Source organism: Rutilus rutilus, assembly GCF_951802725.1.
Source record: "Rutilus rutilus genome assembly, chromosome: 19".
Classification (NCBI taxonomy): domain Eukaryota; kingdom Metazoa; phylum Chordata; class Actinopteri; order Cypriniformes; family Leuciscidae; genus Rutilus; species Rutilus rutilus.
The window spans coordinates 5,845,866-5,859,136 of record NC_140232.1 but is presented as its reverse complement, the minus strand read 5'-3'; the positions used below and the strand labels follow the sequence as shown (position 1 = coordinate 5,859,136).

Below are 13,271 nucleotides of genomic sequence, written 5' to 3'. Positions count from 1 at the left end.
CCACTTTTTAGTGTTTGTACCAATCAACCACAACTTAGATATAAAAACTATACTTTCAGTATATTTTTTTACATGGCTTTTATTTTTCTTTCTGTATATCCACATACATCTTCTCAGTCTCACTACTGTGATGGTGATTATATCATTCAAAATGGAAGTCCAGAAGATAAATTCTTCATTTTTAGTCAAGGCCAGGTGAGATATCTATCTATCTATCTATCTATCTATCTATCTATCTATCTATCTATCTATCTATCTATCTATCTATCTATCTATCTATCTATCTATCTATCTATCTATCTATCTATCTATCTATCTATCTATCTATCTATCTATCTATCTATCTATCTATCTATCTATCTATCTATCTATCTGTCTGAAAGGCGCAGCAGAGGAGTGATATGAAACAAGCATGATAATGTGAGAATCAGTTGTCAAAAATATTTATTTCAGGGTGTTGTATTATAAATTTAGAGATAAATGTAATGTGATAGCATATAACAATATGCATGCTTTTATTCTTAGGTGAAAGTATTAGAGAAACAATCAGCTAGTGAGGAGAGTATGATGGTGTGTGTCCTCACCAGAGGGGATTGTTTTGGAGACCGAGTTCTACGAGGGTAAGAGTCCACCCTCACCAGCAGGGGGCAGCACTCTTTACACTGCAGATTAACACCCATTCTGATAACAGTTTTCTCAGTCGCTCTGGTGCATTTCTCAGATCACAACTAAAATTATACTACTTGCTCAACCTCCACATCATCTAGTCACTTGTGCACATCATAAAAACTATTTCTCATTCTTTTGAACAAATTGCAAATGCTTTGGTACATTCATGCAATTGATTATGTACAAATGTCTGCTGTTTCCTACATTATCAAGTGCTTATGTCATGTTGATCAAAATATATTTTATGGTTCTGTGTTGAATAGTCTTACCCCTCAAAAAAATATCTCTGTCAAGCAGATTTTCTATACATTTCTATTAGATTTTTTTTGTAAATGTGTCCTGAATTGATTCATTGCAGAGGTGAATTATGAATTTCACTAATGAAGGGAAATGTAAAGGGCTTGATCAACCAATGATCAACCAGTTCTCTAAAACAGCACAGAGGTGCATCTCATGAAGCTTCATTTGGCAAGCATATAGACAGAGCACGACACAGGGTAACAAATTCTGTCAATGGAAGAACAAGGAAACAAACAGGGTCAACGGCAAGAAGAACAGGAGTAAGGATGCGTGGATGCGAGTAAGGAGGTTGTAGACATGTTTCTGATGAAATAAAGGCCATTATTGTGGACCATGTTCTCAATCATGACCTTATGGCAGATGTGGGTCAAAAGGTACAGCCGAATGTTGCGATAACAATGTGTCCTCAATCATTCAAACATTTGTAGAAAGAACAGGTTCAATATAGCCTGGCTAATGTCAGACCTCGTCTCATTGAGACGTGGTCTGGGAACCACATGTTCATTTTCTCGTATTTGAGGCGTGGTTTACGAATGCCCAGAGCCGTTTATTGGGCGCTACGAATGTCTATCAAATGCACCTGTACGTAGCTCATAGCCAATCGTTTCAATTATACCAGATGACGTATGTAGAGCGACAGAAATTCGACGAGGAAGAAGACGATGGGTCAGAGATTTATGTGTACACGATGGTGTTCAGCGACTAAACTACTTAGAACACTATCTAAGGCTGCATCGAAAGGTAACTTCGCATCTGCTGTCATGTTGGATCCATAGATATAAACAAACTGCTTCGGTGTGTCGCATAGACGTCGTCATCGTCTTGCTGCTCCCTCCCCGTTCTGTGATTGGTTCCCTTTTTGAGGGGAAAATCTGGTCCATGGTGTCCAGGCTGCCTAGCAGTGTGAATAAAATCGCGCTGTGCGCAAGGCAGCATGGGGAAACCCAGGCTAGGTTCAGTATGTAATCAGACAGTGGTCACTATACATATACTGTAGACTTACTGTAATGCTATATTACATTACATTAGTCCACTTGCATTATACATTATACAGAAAATATACTTTGTAGAGACATAGGGCCCTATTTTAACGATCTGAAACGCAAGTATCAAGCGCGAAACGCAAGTAACTTTGTGGGCGGGTCTTGGGCGCTGTTGCTATTATACCGGCGGGATAAATGACTCTTGCGCCCGACACAAATCTAAAATGGGTTGGTCTGAAGTAGCTTCATTATTCATAGGTGTGGTTTGGGCGTAATGTGAAATAAACCAATCAGAGCGACATCTCACATTCCCTTTAAGAGCAGGCGCGCTTGTTCTATAGCGGATTCCTATTATAACAGTGGATTTGCCAGGAGCGGTTCACAGCCGAGGAGACCGACGGTCTCGTCAGGGCCGTAAAACACAGAGAAGTGACAATGGGGATGGAGAAACACACCCAAATCAGCTTCGGTTAAACAGGCGTATAATAATTTGGGTAAATGTGTAAGCTAGATTTATGCCTATTTTTTCACATCTTCATGGACACAACAATGATTTCCCTCATGTGTTAATATTTTTCCTTGTAATAATGTATGGTTTTCTAAAAATGAGAACTGCTGCGTCTGTGTGTAGATGAGATAAGCAAAGTGTATGCGCGTTGTGCACACACTACATTGGTTATGGCCAAGCATGCGCCCTTAAAATAGCATAATGAATATAGCATGCGGAATTGTTTTCTAAACCTGCAAAATACGTTTGCGCCGGAACACGCCTCCTCTTTGCGCTGAACCGCCCCCGGGAGCACAAATGCATTTGCTAGTTTACCGACGTGCGTCTGTGGAGGGAAAAGTCCGCTGTGCGCGGGTGCAAAATAGGAATGATACATGCGTCGGTGTACAAAGTCAATTGCGCTGGGTGCAAGATAGGGCCTATAATGTAAGACACACACACACACACATATACAGTATATGTGTGTGTCTTGTCTTTTTCTTTATTTCACAGTGACATTGTAGAGACCAACAGTAAAAGTGAATCCTGTCCAGTATAGAGTAATGTGTAAATTTGTACTGTTGAAATGTATATGTCAAACAGATAAAGTGCAGTCTTGCGTATTTTCAATAATTGTCATCAAAAACGTAGCCATAGTTTACATCTGAAAATACTGACAAAGTACACTGTTATATTGACAACATGACTAAGCATTTTGACTATCTTTTTTGTGAACATTGACACAAAAACTTTCTGATGGCACTGATGTGTTCATTGACATAAATACTTACTTTTAAAGGATGAACTAAGGATTTTGATCAAGTTACAGGCTTGATGATTTAAGAAATGTACCAAAGCGACTGAGAAAAACTGTAACACAAGAAGTATGATTATCATATGTTTGTTGTCAAATGTTTACATAGACCTGAGAAATTCACAACAGCCACCTATATTAACACAAATATTGCATATATCATTTTAAAAGCACTTATGTAATGTTGTAGGTTGTGTACCATTGTTTTAACTTGCCCAGAAGGTCTAAATACAGTTTTTCTCGATTGCCTTAACACAATTCTGGGAACAACTCACCATTTTCTCAAATCTTCACACACAATTTAGCCAACCGTACAAACAGCTAACTTCTGAATCCCGATTCAAAGTTTGCCCTCAGACAATACACACACACACACACACACACTGTCACACTGGAGGGATTCATTCAAAACACTGCTACCAAACGCTTTACTGTAGGTTTTCAGAAAAATAATTAGGAACTTTGTGAAATCACAGCTCTGACTGAGAACTGGGACAACCCGGACTAAAGAAATGCAAAACAGTACTGTAATAAATACCTCTTACATAAGTGATGCTGTTTTGGACAAAAACCTGACCTTTGAAATGTCACACTGACAAAACATGTACTGTAGGGAAGAGTCCATGCACAGTAAAATACTTACATTTTCAAAAGCTTTATTTCCAAACACAGCGCATGTACAGGACTTGACTTGACTAGGATTTATTTTCCAAAGCACATAATCACCTGTGATTCTGATTGGTGTGTCATCATTTTTCCTATTTAATGCTTGCACGTGGATAAATGAACCAACTAACCTAAACTATAGCGTGTTAGCAATCGAGAAAAACTGTAAGAGAAAAGCAAACGTGTGTATGGTAAATGTTTTGTGGCTTTACTGAAACATTCAAATTCAAGTCAGAAGGCATCATGTAACATTAACATCTCAGACCTGTTCCTTTGCTCTTTAGAGACGACATGAGGTCGATGAGTGTTCTTGCCTCAGGCGATGTGACATGTCTGGTCATAGACAAAGAGTAAGTGTGAGCCGTGAGGCATAAACCGACATTCATGCTATGGAAACAGCATAGTGGGCGAAAAAAAACATACTAACTAATTCAAACATTTGCTGTACAGTTGACCTTGGCTATATTCCACCATCTATATCTAGGTTTTTCAAAAAAGTAACTGGAGGCTTAGACAGTGCTAGCAACAATCCTAGCAACAAGGCCAGATCGAAGTAAGTCATGTCGATGTGACTTTTACATTATCTACGGAAATAATTGAAACTTCACCAGTGTGATGATTACATTTGGATCTCTATATAATAAACAGGGCAGAGGAAGATGGGATTGCGTTTGGGGAAATGTCTCTTAGCAGTTTTCAGGTGCTGTGTAATCTGGGGGAAGGACAGTACAGTCACACTCAGCTCGTGAGTATTGTACCATGCGTATCATAAACGAGTTCTGCAGTTTAAAACTTGATGATGATTTATAATTTATATGAAACACTTGATATGAATTATAATTCAATTTTTGGTCACAAGGTCCATTTGAAGAGTGACCCCAGCTGTAAGTTTGCATTAAAGACTATAAGAAAGCAGGCGATACAGAGTCCAGGCCAAAGAGAGAGGATGCTCTCGGAGAAACACATCCTGATGGATCTCCAAAGTCCATTTATAGTAAGGTCAGAACACACACTAGGGTCTTCAGTTTTTCTTTGGAGCACCTTGAGTTCAGCAGAGAACCTTCTTATTTATCGTCGATGTTTCATAAAAGGGTAATCAGATTTGTAAAGCACCAGCACACAGTAGATCCCGAAGAACTAGAGGATTAAAGGTTGTTTGTGGGATGATGTGTAAAACTGTTCTCTGGCGACATCAGGCAATACAAACATTTTTGCATCTAATTATAATTGTTATGTTTATGGAGTTGTATTCCTTATTGGACTCTTAACCCATTTTAATGGTGGATACGTTACTGGTCAAAAGTTTGGGGTCAGTACGATTTGTAATGTTTTTGAAAAGTCTCTTATACGGTTGCCAAGGCTTCAGTCATTCAGTCATTCATTCATTCATTCAGTCATTCATCCATTCACTCATTCATTCATTCATTCAGTCAGTCAGTCAGTCAGTCAGTCAGTCAGTCAGTCATTCATTCATTCATTCATTCATTCATTCAGTCATTCATTCAGTCAGTCATTCATTCATTCATTCATTCATTCAGTCAGTCAGTCATTCAGTCATTCATTAATTCATTAATTCAGTCAGTCAGTCATTCATTCATTCATCCATTCATCCATTCACTCGTTCATCCATTCACTCATTCATCCATTCATTCATTCATTCATTCATTCACTCATTCACTCATTCATCCATTCACTCATTCATTCATTCATTCAGTCAGTCAGTCAGTCGGTCATTCAGTCATTCATTCAGTCATTCATTCATTCATTCATTCATCCATTCACTCATTCAGTCATTCATTCAGTCATTCATTCATTCATTCATTCATCCATTCACTCATTCAGTCATTCATTCAGTCAGTCATTCATTCATTCACTCATTCAGTCATTCAGTCATTCATTCATTCATTCATTCAGTCATTCATTCATTCATTTAGTCATTCATTCAGTCAGTCATTGTCATTCATTAAAAAAATACAGTAAAAGCAGTAATATTGTGAAATATTACAATTTAAAATGTTTCTATTGTAAAATATTTTAAAATGTAATTTATTCCTGTGATCAAAGCTGTATTTTCAGCATCATTACTCCAGTGTTCAGTATCCTTCAGAAATTATTCTAATATGCTGATTTGCTGTTCAATTATTTTATTTTTTTTATATATGATTATCATTGTTGAAAACCGTTTATATTTTTGTGGAAACTGTGATACTTTTTTTCAGAATTCTTTGATAAATAGAAAATTCAAAAGCAGCTATTATTTAATACAGAAGTGGTTGAAACCACCTATATATATATATATATTTAGGATGCTCTCTTTAAAAAAGAATAGATAAATAAAAAAAGTCTTACTGAGCCCAAACTTTTGAACTTTATATTTTCTGTTCATATCAGCATATGTCAGTTGATTGCAAATAAAATTTAAATTGTACATCAAAACAATGTCAAAAACAATGTTTAGCTGTTTATGTAAGATTCAGAAGCTTGATTATTATAATGTTTTTCTCAGGTTGCATTGCACCTTTAAAGATGCCCGGTTCCTGTATATGCTGATGGAGGCTTGTGAAGGGGGAGATCTGTGGATTTTACTGAGAGACAGGTGCATACAGTGATCCATACATTCATTCTCCAAACTGCTTGTCCTCTGTAGGGTGTCAGGGATGCTGGAGCCGACCCATAAGCCCTGTTTACACCTGGTATTAAGATGCGTTTTGGTCGATCGGATCACAAATGGACGAGCCTAAATACAGGTGTAAACGGGGTCTAAAACATTTTGAGCTTGTCCACTTCTGACCACTTCCAGAGGTAGTCGAAAACACATTAGTACGGATTGCTTTCGTTGTGTAAACGCTCATGTGGTCGAATGTGTTCGAACAGCCACAAAAGACCGTCTACTCTCCGCCTACTGATCTAATGAGTAACATTACGAGACGAGCTCTGGACAGTCAGGATTTAAACTTTGTCAGCTGAAGATCCAAGTTTGGTTTGAAGATGAAAAACGTACCAAGCACAATGTTCCGTCATCTCCTGGCGCGTTCATGTGCAAATTGTGTAAGCTTATTCTGTTCCATTAGATTGAAAGATCTGAAAACACATACATTTACCCGCCCATAGACCCTCCCCTCGAAGACATCAGGACAGAAGTGGTTGAAAGTGGACAGAAGAGACTGTAAAGGAATTTTCCCTTAACCTAACTATCCAAAATAAAACTGTTGCATCTACTCATCGACACAGAGCGTCTACTAATTGACACTTAATAAATAATAAAACTGTTGCGTCTACTCATCGACACAGAGCGTCTACAATCGACACTTAATAACCTTTATACTCTAGCTCTTGCGTCTTCAGTCGACAACTGGCCGAGTCTACTAACCTAACTTACTTGATTCCCTAAACTGACCTGCTGCGCAGCAGAAATGAACAGACAGACTTTCAGCAAATGTCCTCCAAATGCTTTAATAACGGCCGGGAGAGTCTTCGAGCAGTTCTCAGAGAAACTCTCCCAAGAAGAATCAAGGCCGGAGGATCTCTTGCAAATTCCATTGAGAATCCCACCGTAAAACACATATACAACAGTTTTTATAGTATAGAGGTATGACATAAATGTCAGGCTGCATTACATAATATCCCCACTATTTGATTGGTTCTTCATATGCAAACCCCTCTGTTACTAGGTAAAGCAAACTCTGATCTTGTGGTGACTTCATCTGTAATCACAAGATCCTAACAGACTGTCTAGTTTCATTTCCCAAAACTGTGTTATTTTTACATACATACGCACACAGTCAAAGACACAAGTTTTCCATTGGTTTCGTACAGTACATCCTGTTCCAATGTTAGATGTTAAATAAGGTTAGATGTTAAAACATGATTAGTTCAATATACAGTTTAAAATCTCCACGACAAGACGGATTAAAACACCAGGAATAAACGGGAATGTGTCTTCCTCGTCTACTTGTGATCCGATCGACCAAAACACTTCTTAATACCAGGTGTAAACAAGTCCATACATACAGTGATCTCCGATTCAGTTCTTTCAAACTGATTGTTTTTAGTGATTCAGTTGTGAAGTGTTTGCAAATCACTTAATTGCAAGGAAAGACTTTATCAGGAGTAAATATGACATTTGACAGAATCTATGCTCTTAACAATAAAGGTTATTTATTGGCATCTATGATTCCATGAAGAACCTTTAACATCCATGGAACGTTTCCATTCCACAAAAAGGATCTTTATAATGGTAAAAAGGTTCTTTAGATTATTAAAATATTCTTCAAAATAAGAAAAAAATCATATTTTAAGAACTGTTCACAATGGTTGCTAAAGAAGCAGTCAGTGTTCTGAGACGCACGCTTAGGACTGCACATGCGCCTTGGCTGGTCCCGCCTGAAAAATACGCTTTTTAATGCTATTTGAGCATAAGAAACTACATTTATGATACAGTTGTTGTCAGATATCATTGGTGGTTGAAAGGGACTTTGGCTAAACTGACAGTGACTGACTAATATGTGATTTTATGTTTCAGGGGGTCACTGGAAGAAGATGCTGTTCGCTTCTACGCAGCGTGCGTTCTGGAAGCTCTTAGTGTATTACATGGCAAAGGCATTGTTCACAGAGACCTGAAACCTGAAAATGTGCTACTGGACCAACGTGGATATGCTAAACTGGTGCTGAATACATACAAAATCAACCATGTTTAAACTTAAACCACATGGCAGCCTGTAACCACTTGATTGTGATGATTCATATTTGGCAATTTTAACTATGGGGGTAAACACTTAACACATAGTTGTGTTTCTCTCTATCTACTGTATCAGACAGGGTTTGGTTGTGCTAAGAAGCTGGGCTCTTTGCACAGGGCCTGGTCATTCTGTGGGTCTGTGGGTTATCAGCCTCCAGAGGTCATTCTGCATCAAGGTCACGGCCTGTCTGCAGATCTCTGGGCTTTAGGGATGTTGCTGTATGAACTGCTCAATAGCAGGTGAGTTTTTTTTAAATTACTACATTGACTAAATCATTGTGTTGCAGTACATTTAACTATTGTAGGCTTATATATAAGCCAATGAGATTGCTTGCTCAACATTTAAATAGTCTGGTTCCATGTTCGCTGCAAGTTAGTAATTAGAGTTCCTCTGAAGCCCTTCCCCTCCCCCAGCACCACCTGTCTTGATTTGCTATCAGGTTTATGTCTGCCTATTTATGCAGCAGCATATCTTACATGCTCACAGCAGCATGTCTGTGTATCTATTGGCAATAGCAAGTTCATACTTGCTCTGCAGGAGCATTGTAGCAGATCTAGTCCGCCAACACCAACTACATCAACATTGCAAAATTATTTCAGTTTGCATGGATCCGCGGAAACGACTACAAATTCTGTATTATGCTGGCCAGGCAAGTAATTTGGCAATGGCAATTTGTAAAGAAAGACTACGCGCCTGCGCACATATATATTCAAACGCGCACACCTATAGACTAAACACGTAATATGCATGTGCACGCCGTCACCATTTTCACAGATTCACGTTTTTGAAGTTAACACTGAGATGATAAAATCATTCTAAATTTTTCTAACTTTTCAAAACTTGCACCTTGGACCCTATTTCAAAGTTTGCGTTCTCGAGCCACCAAACACTGTTGTCGTGCAAATGAACGGCAAGAACGCATTAACAGTTTTCTGTTCAAGCGGTGTCGTGTAAGCGGCCCCTAAGTTAATAACTAATGATCTTTGAAACGAAAGTGAAATAATCAAAAACTAACGTTAGCTGGACTTTATTCTAATTTTGCTGTAAAGCCAAAACAATCTGTTACTTTAATTTCCTATTATCACTGTAAAGCCGCTTTGAAACAATCTATATTGTTAAAAGTGCTATTTTAGCATCAATTGCTATAATGAATATGGTAGTCTCATTCATTATGAATATAGACTATAATAATATGGTATTTATTATTATATAATAAATACTATAATGAATATGGTAGTCAAGTCACTTGACTTGACTGCCATATATTCATTATAGTTTTTCTGAATTGCTAAAACACATTTCTTGAAACCATCACTCATTTTCTCAAAACCTTAAACACACATTCAGAGAACCTCTGACTCTTCTGGCAAAATCAAACTATTGCCTCAAAACTATTTGATCTGTGCTCAAAATCACACAATGCTTTCAGATCATACACACAGTCAATATTATAAACCCTACAGATCATCCGTTAGACACTACATCAAAAAATGGAGAACACTGAATCCAAAGCATGCAGTTAAAAATGTATTATTATTACAAAAAGTGTTTTGTATCAAAGTAAAAAAAAAAATGCAATTACGTAAAAAAATATAGTAATGACAACTTACAGTAAGGTGAATAAATCGTATACTGTTTGCACTGCAAGTATAGCCTGGGAAAACCCAGACAACTTCCAACAAATTTAGATTTGCTCTGCAAGTAGTCTGGCAAAGAGCTCATTCAAGCCCATTTCTAATCCGTCGAAATCGCGGCACCAATCAGAAACGTTGGGGCGGGCTTTACACAATGACGATCGCTCTGATTGATTTTAGGTCTATCCAATTGCGCCCAGAGGCATTTGAGCGACGTCCGTTGACTTTAAATGCATTATTATATTCAAATTGCAAACACATGAGGACAGTCTCCATGAAAGACCCACTGTCAGATGAACGTGCTACTACATTTCTCTCAGAAACGGTAGGAAATTAAATTAGATTTAATAGAGGATTTTAACTGTGACAAGATGATTGACAGGGCAGTTTAAGTGACAGGATGCACTCGACAGATCCGTCCGATAAAGATGACGAAGTAGTATGTCCCAAAGCTTGCCTACTTTTTTGCTACACATTCGAAAGTAAATACCTTTTCTTCACAAAAAGAGTACATACTTTTATGGCGTAGTTTAACTTAGGCGAATTGGGACGCAGCTTATGGCTTTACACGATGACGATCGCTCTGATTGGTTTTAGGTCTGTCCAATAGGGGTTATGCGGAACGCCCAACGTTCGAACCGGAAAACAGGTATAAACATTTCCGGTTTGCATTACTGTACGCATCTGCAGCGGTAGATGATCTCTGAGGTAACTTATTTTGCGCTTTTTTTAGAATACAATTCTTATTTCTGTTTTCATTAAAATGTCACGAATGCTTAAGTATCAGAAAAAAAATTTTGATAAAAAAAATAAAATGCAGTCTTCATTTGATTGTTTTAATCGTCTGCAAGCAAATATAAAAGGTTAAACCACTATGATAGCATACAAGTCTAAACTAACTTACTGATAGTTAGCTAACTCTACATCGGGTGCCATTAGCAAAAGCTACATATACTAACTTACATACCTTCATAATCATGAATAAATGAGGAGGCGTAAAAACTTAAATCCTTTATCTACCGAAGTACTCGGGGCTCTGGACGTCCGTTTGGCAATACGATGTACATCTGGAATGGATAGAATGGGTAGCTCCTGTAAACACCGGCTATAAAAGGTCGCCATTCCTACGCTGTGTTTACCTCAGTAGCTGACGACCGGAAGTAGTTATACCCGTTTTGTAGAACCCGGAAGTATGTTCCGCATAACCCCTATTGCGCCCAGAGGCATTTGAGCGACGTCCGTTGGTGAAGCGCACCAACTTTAAATGCATTATTATATTCAAATTGCAAACACATGAGGACAGTCTCCATGAAAGACCCACTGGCAGATGAACATGCTACTACATTTCTCTCCGAAACGGTAGGAAATTAAATTAGATTTAATAGAGGATTTTAACTGTGACAAGATGATTGACAGGGCAGTTTACGTGACAGGACGCACGCGACAGATCCGTCCGATAAAGATGACGAAGTAGTATGTCCCAAAGCTTGCCTACTTTTTTGCTACACATTCGTAAGTAAATACCTTTTCTTCACAAAAAGAGTACATACTTTTATGGCGTAGTGTAACTTAGGCGAATTGGGACGCAGCATATGGCTTTACACGATGACGATCGCTCTGATTGGTTTTAGGTCTATCCAATTGCGCCCAGAGGCATTTGAGCGACGTCCGTTGGTGACGCCCCTTTGGAAATGAGTTATTACAGTTTTTCTCGATTGCTTAAACACTATAACCAGGCTTTTGAACTAAAATTTCAAAACCATAATGCCATTTATCAAAAAGCACACCCATTTCACTAAACTATAAACACTATTCCCTGTTTAGACACATGAGTCAGATTTGTTGAACTGTCACTGAAAAATCCCTTCATTTCTCATTGCCTAGACCATGTTGTCATTTAGAAAGCACTAGCATTGAATATTGTTCACTGAAGTCAGCACAGCTTCAGCTCAGTTAACACACAGTTACCCAGGTGGAAACACTAAGAGTAAAAACTGAACACACATCAATCATATTCTTCAATAGATAGATAAAAGGGCCCAAATCAGTTTATTGAGTTTTGGAACAATGGATCCAGAAAGACATGAAGGAAGAGATCGAGGAGGGATGAGGAGGAGGAGGAGGAGGAGGAGGAGGAGGAAGGGCAAGAAGACAAGCAGTCTCAGATGAAATTCAAGCCACTCTAGTTGCCCATGTCTTTGTCAATGGTATGACTATGAGGGAGGCTGGGCTACGAGTAAGGCCAAATTTGAGTCGCTTCACCGTCGCCTCGAGAACCTTCAGGGAGGAGTGGTGGCAAACAAAATTCTATCACTGAATACAGTTTTTCTCGATTGTTTACACACATTTTCTGAAAGCATGCCTCATATTCTCAGAACTCTACACACAAATCAAAAAACAAAACCAAAGCAAAACCCCTCAATTCTCCTGCAAAATGAAACTTTACATTCAAAACAATGTTATTTCTTCTCAAAATGGTATTTTGTTTTCAAATGACACACACAAACCATCATATGAATAGACATTTATAAGAACCAGTTGAACACTGATGTGCTCAATGTAAAACACTATGATGAATGGAAAACATTTCTTCTCCATTCATCATAATGACATAGGCCTTTTTTTTGGTTCAGTGTTACACTTACTACAGACAGTACATACATAAGTGTGTTGTAAAATATTTGAGAATATTGTTTTTATACTCAGAACACACAAATACACGGTAACAAATATATTTTATTTTTCCCACAAAAACAATGTACACAGTGTACATCCCAACCAACACAGAGTTGTACATACAGTGGTCTACATACAAAACAACAGAAGAATTGACTGTATACAGTTACAGTAAAAAAAAAAATCCAGTGTTGGCATCCATTGCTCCATTGAAGAGCTCACCTGTTGCCCTTTTATGCTAAAGCTCTGATTGCTAATTGTAAACCTGTGTGACGGGTGTTTGCCCATGTGATGAGTCAGTGT

General features: G+C 38.1%; 1 protein-coding gene across 1 annotated transcript in view; it reads left to right on the top strand.

Annotated features, from left to right (window-relative positions):
* Positions 1 to 13,271, top strand: part of prkg1l (protein kinase cGMP-dependent 1, like) — a 38,959-nt gene that overhangs the window by 18,508 nt on the left and 7,180 nt on the right. Inside the window, exons 8-16 of the mRNA XM_084389464.1 lie at positions 118 to 195; positions 526 to 620; positions 4,204 to 4,269; positions 4,404 to 4,472; positions 4,568 to 4,664; positions 4,779 to 4,918; positions 6,426 to 6,515; positions 8,442 to 8,583; positions 8,734 to 8,897. Of these exons, the coding sequence (XP_084245590.1) occupies positions 118 to 195; positions 526 to 620; positions 4,204 to 4,269; positions 4,404 to 4,472; positions 4,568 to 4,664; positions 4,779 to 4,918; positions 6,426 to 6,515; positions 8,442 to 8,583; positions 8,734 to 8,897 (941 nt within the window). The remainder of the gene's footprint in view (positions 1 to 117; positions 196 to 525; positions 621 to 4,203; positions 4,270 to 4,403; positions 4,473 to 4,567; positions 4,665 to 4,778; positions 4,919 to 6,425; positions 6,516 to 8,441; positions 8,584 to 8,733; positions 8,898 to 13,271) is intronic.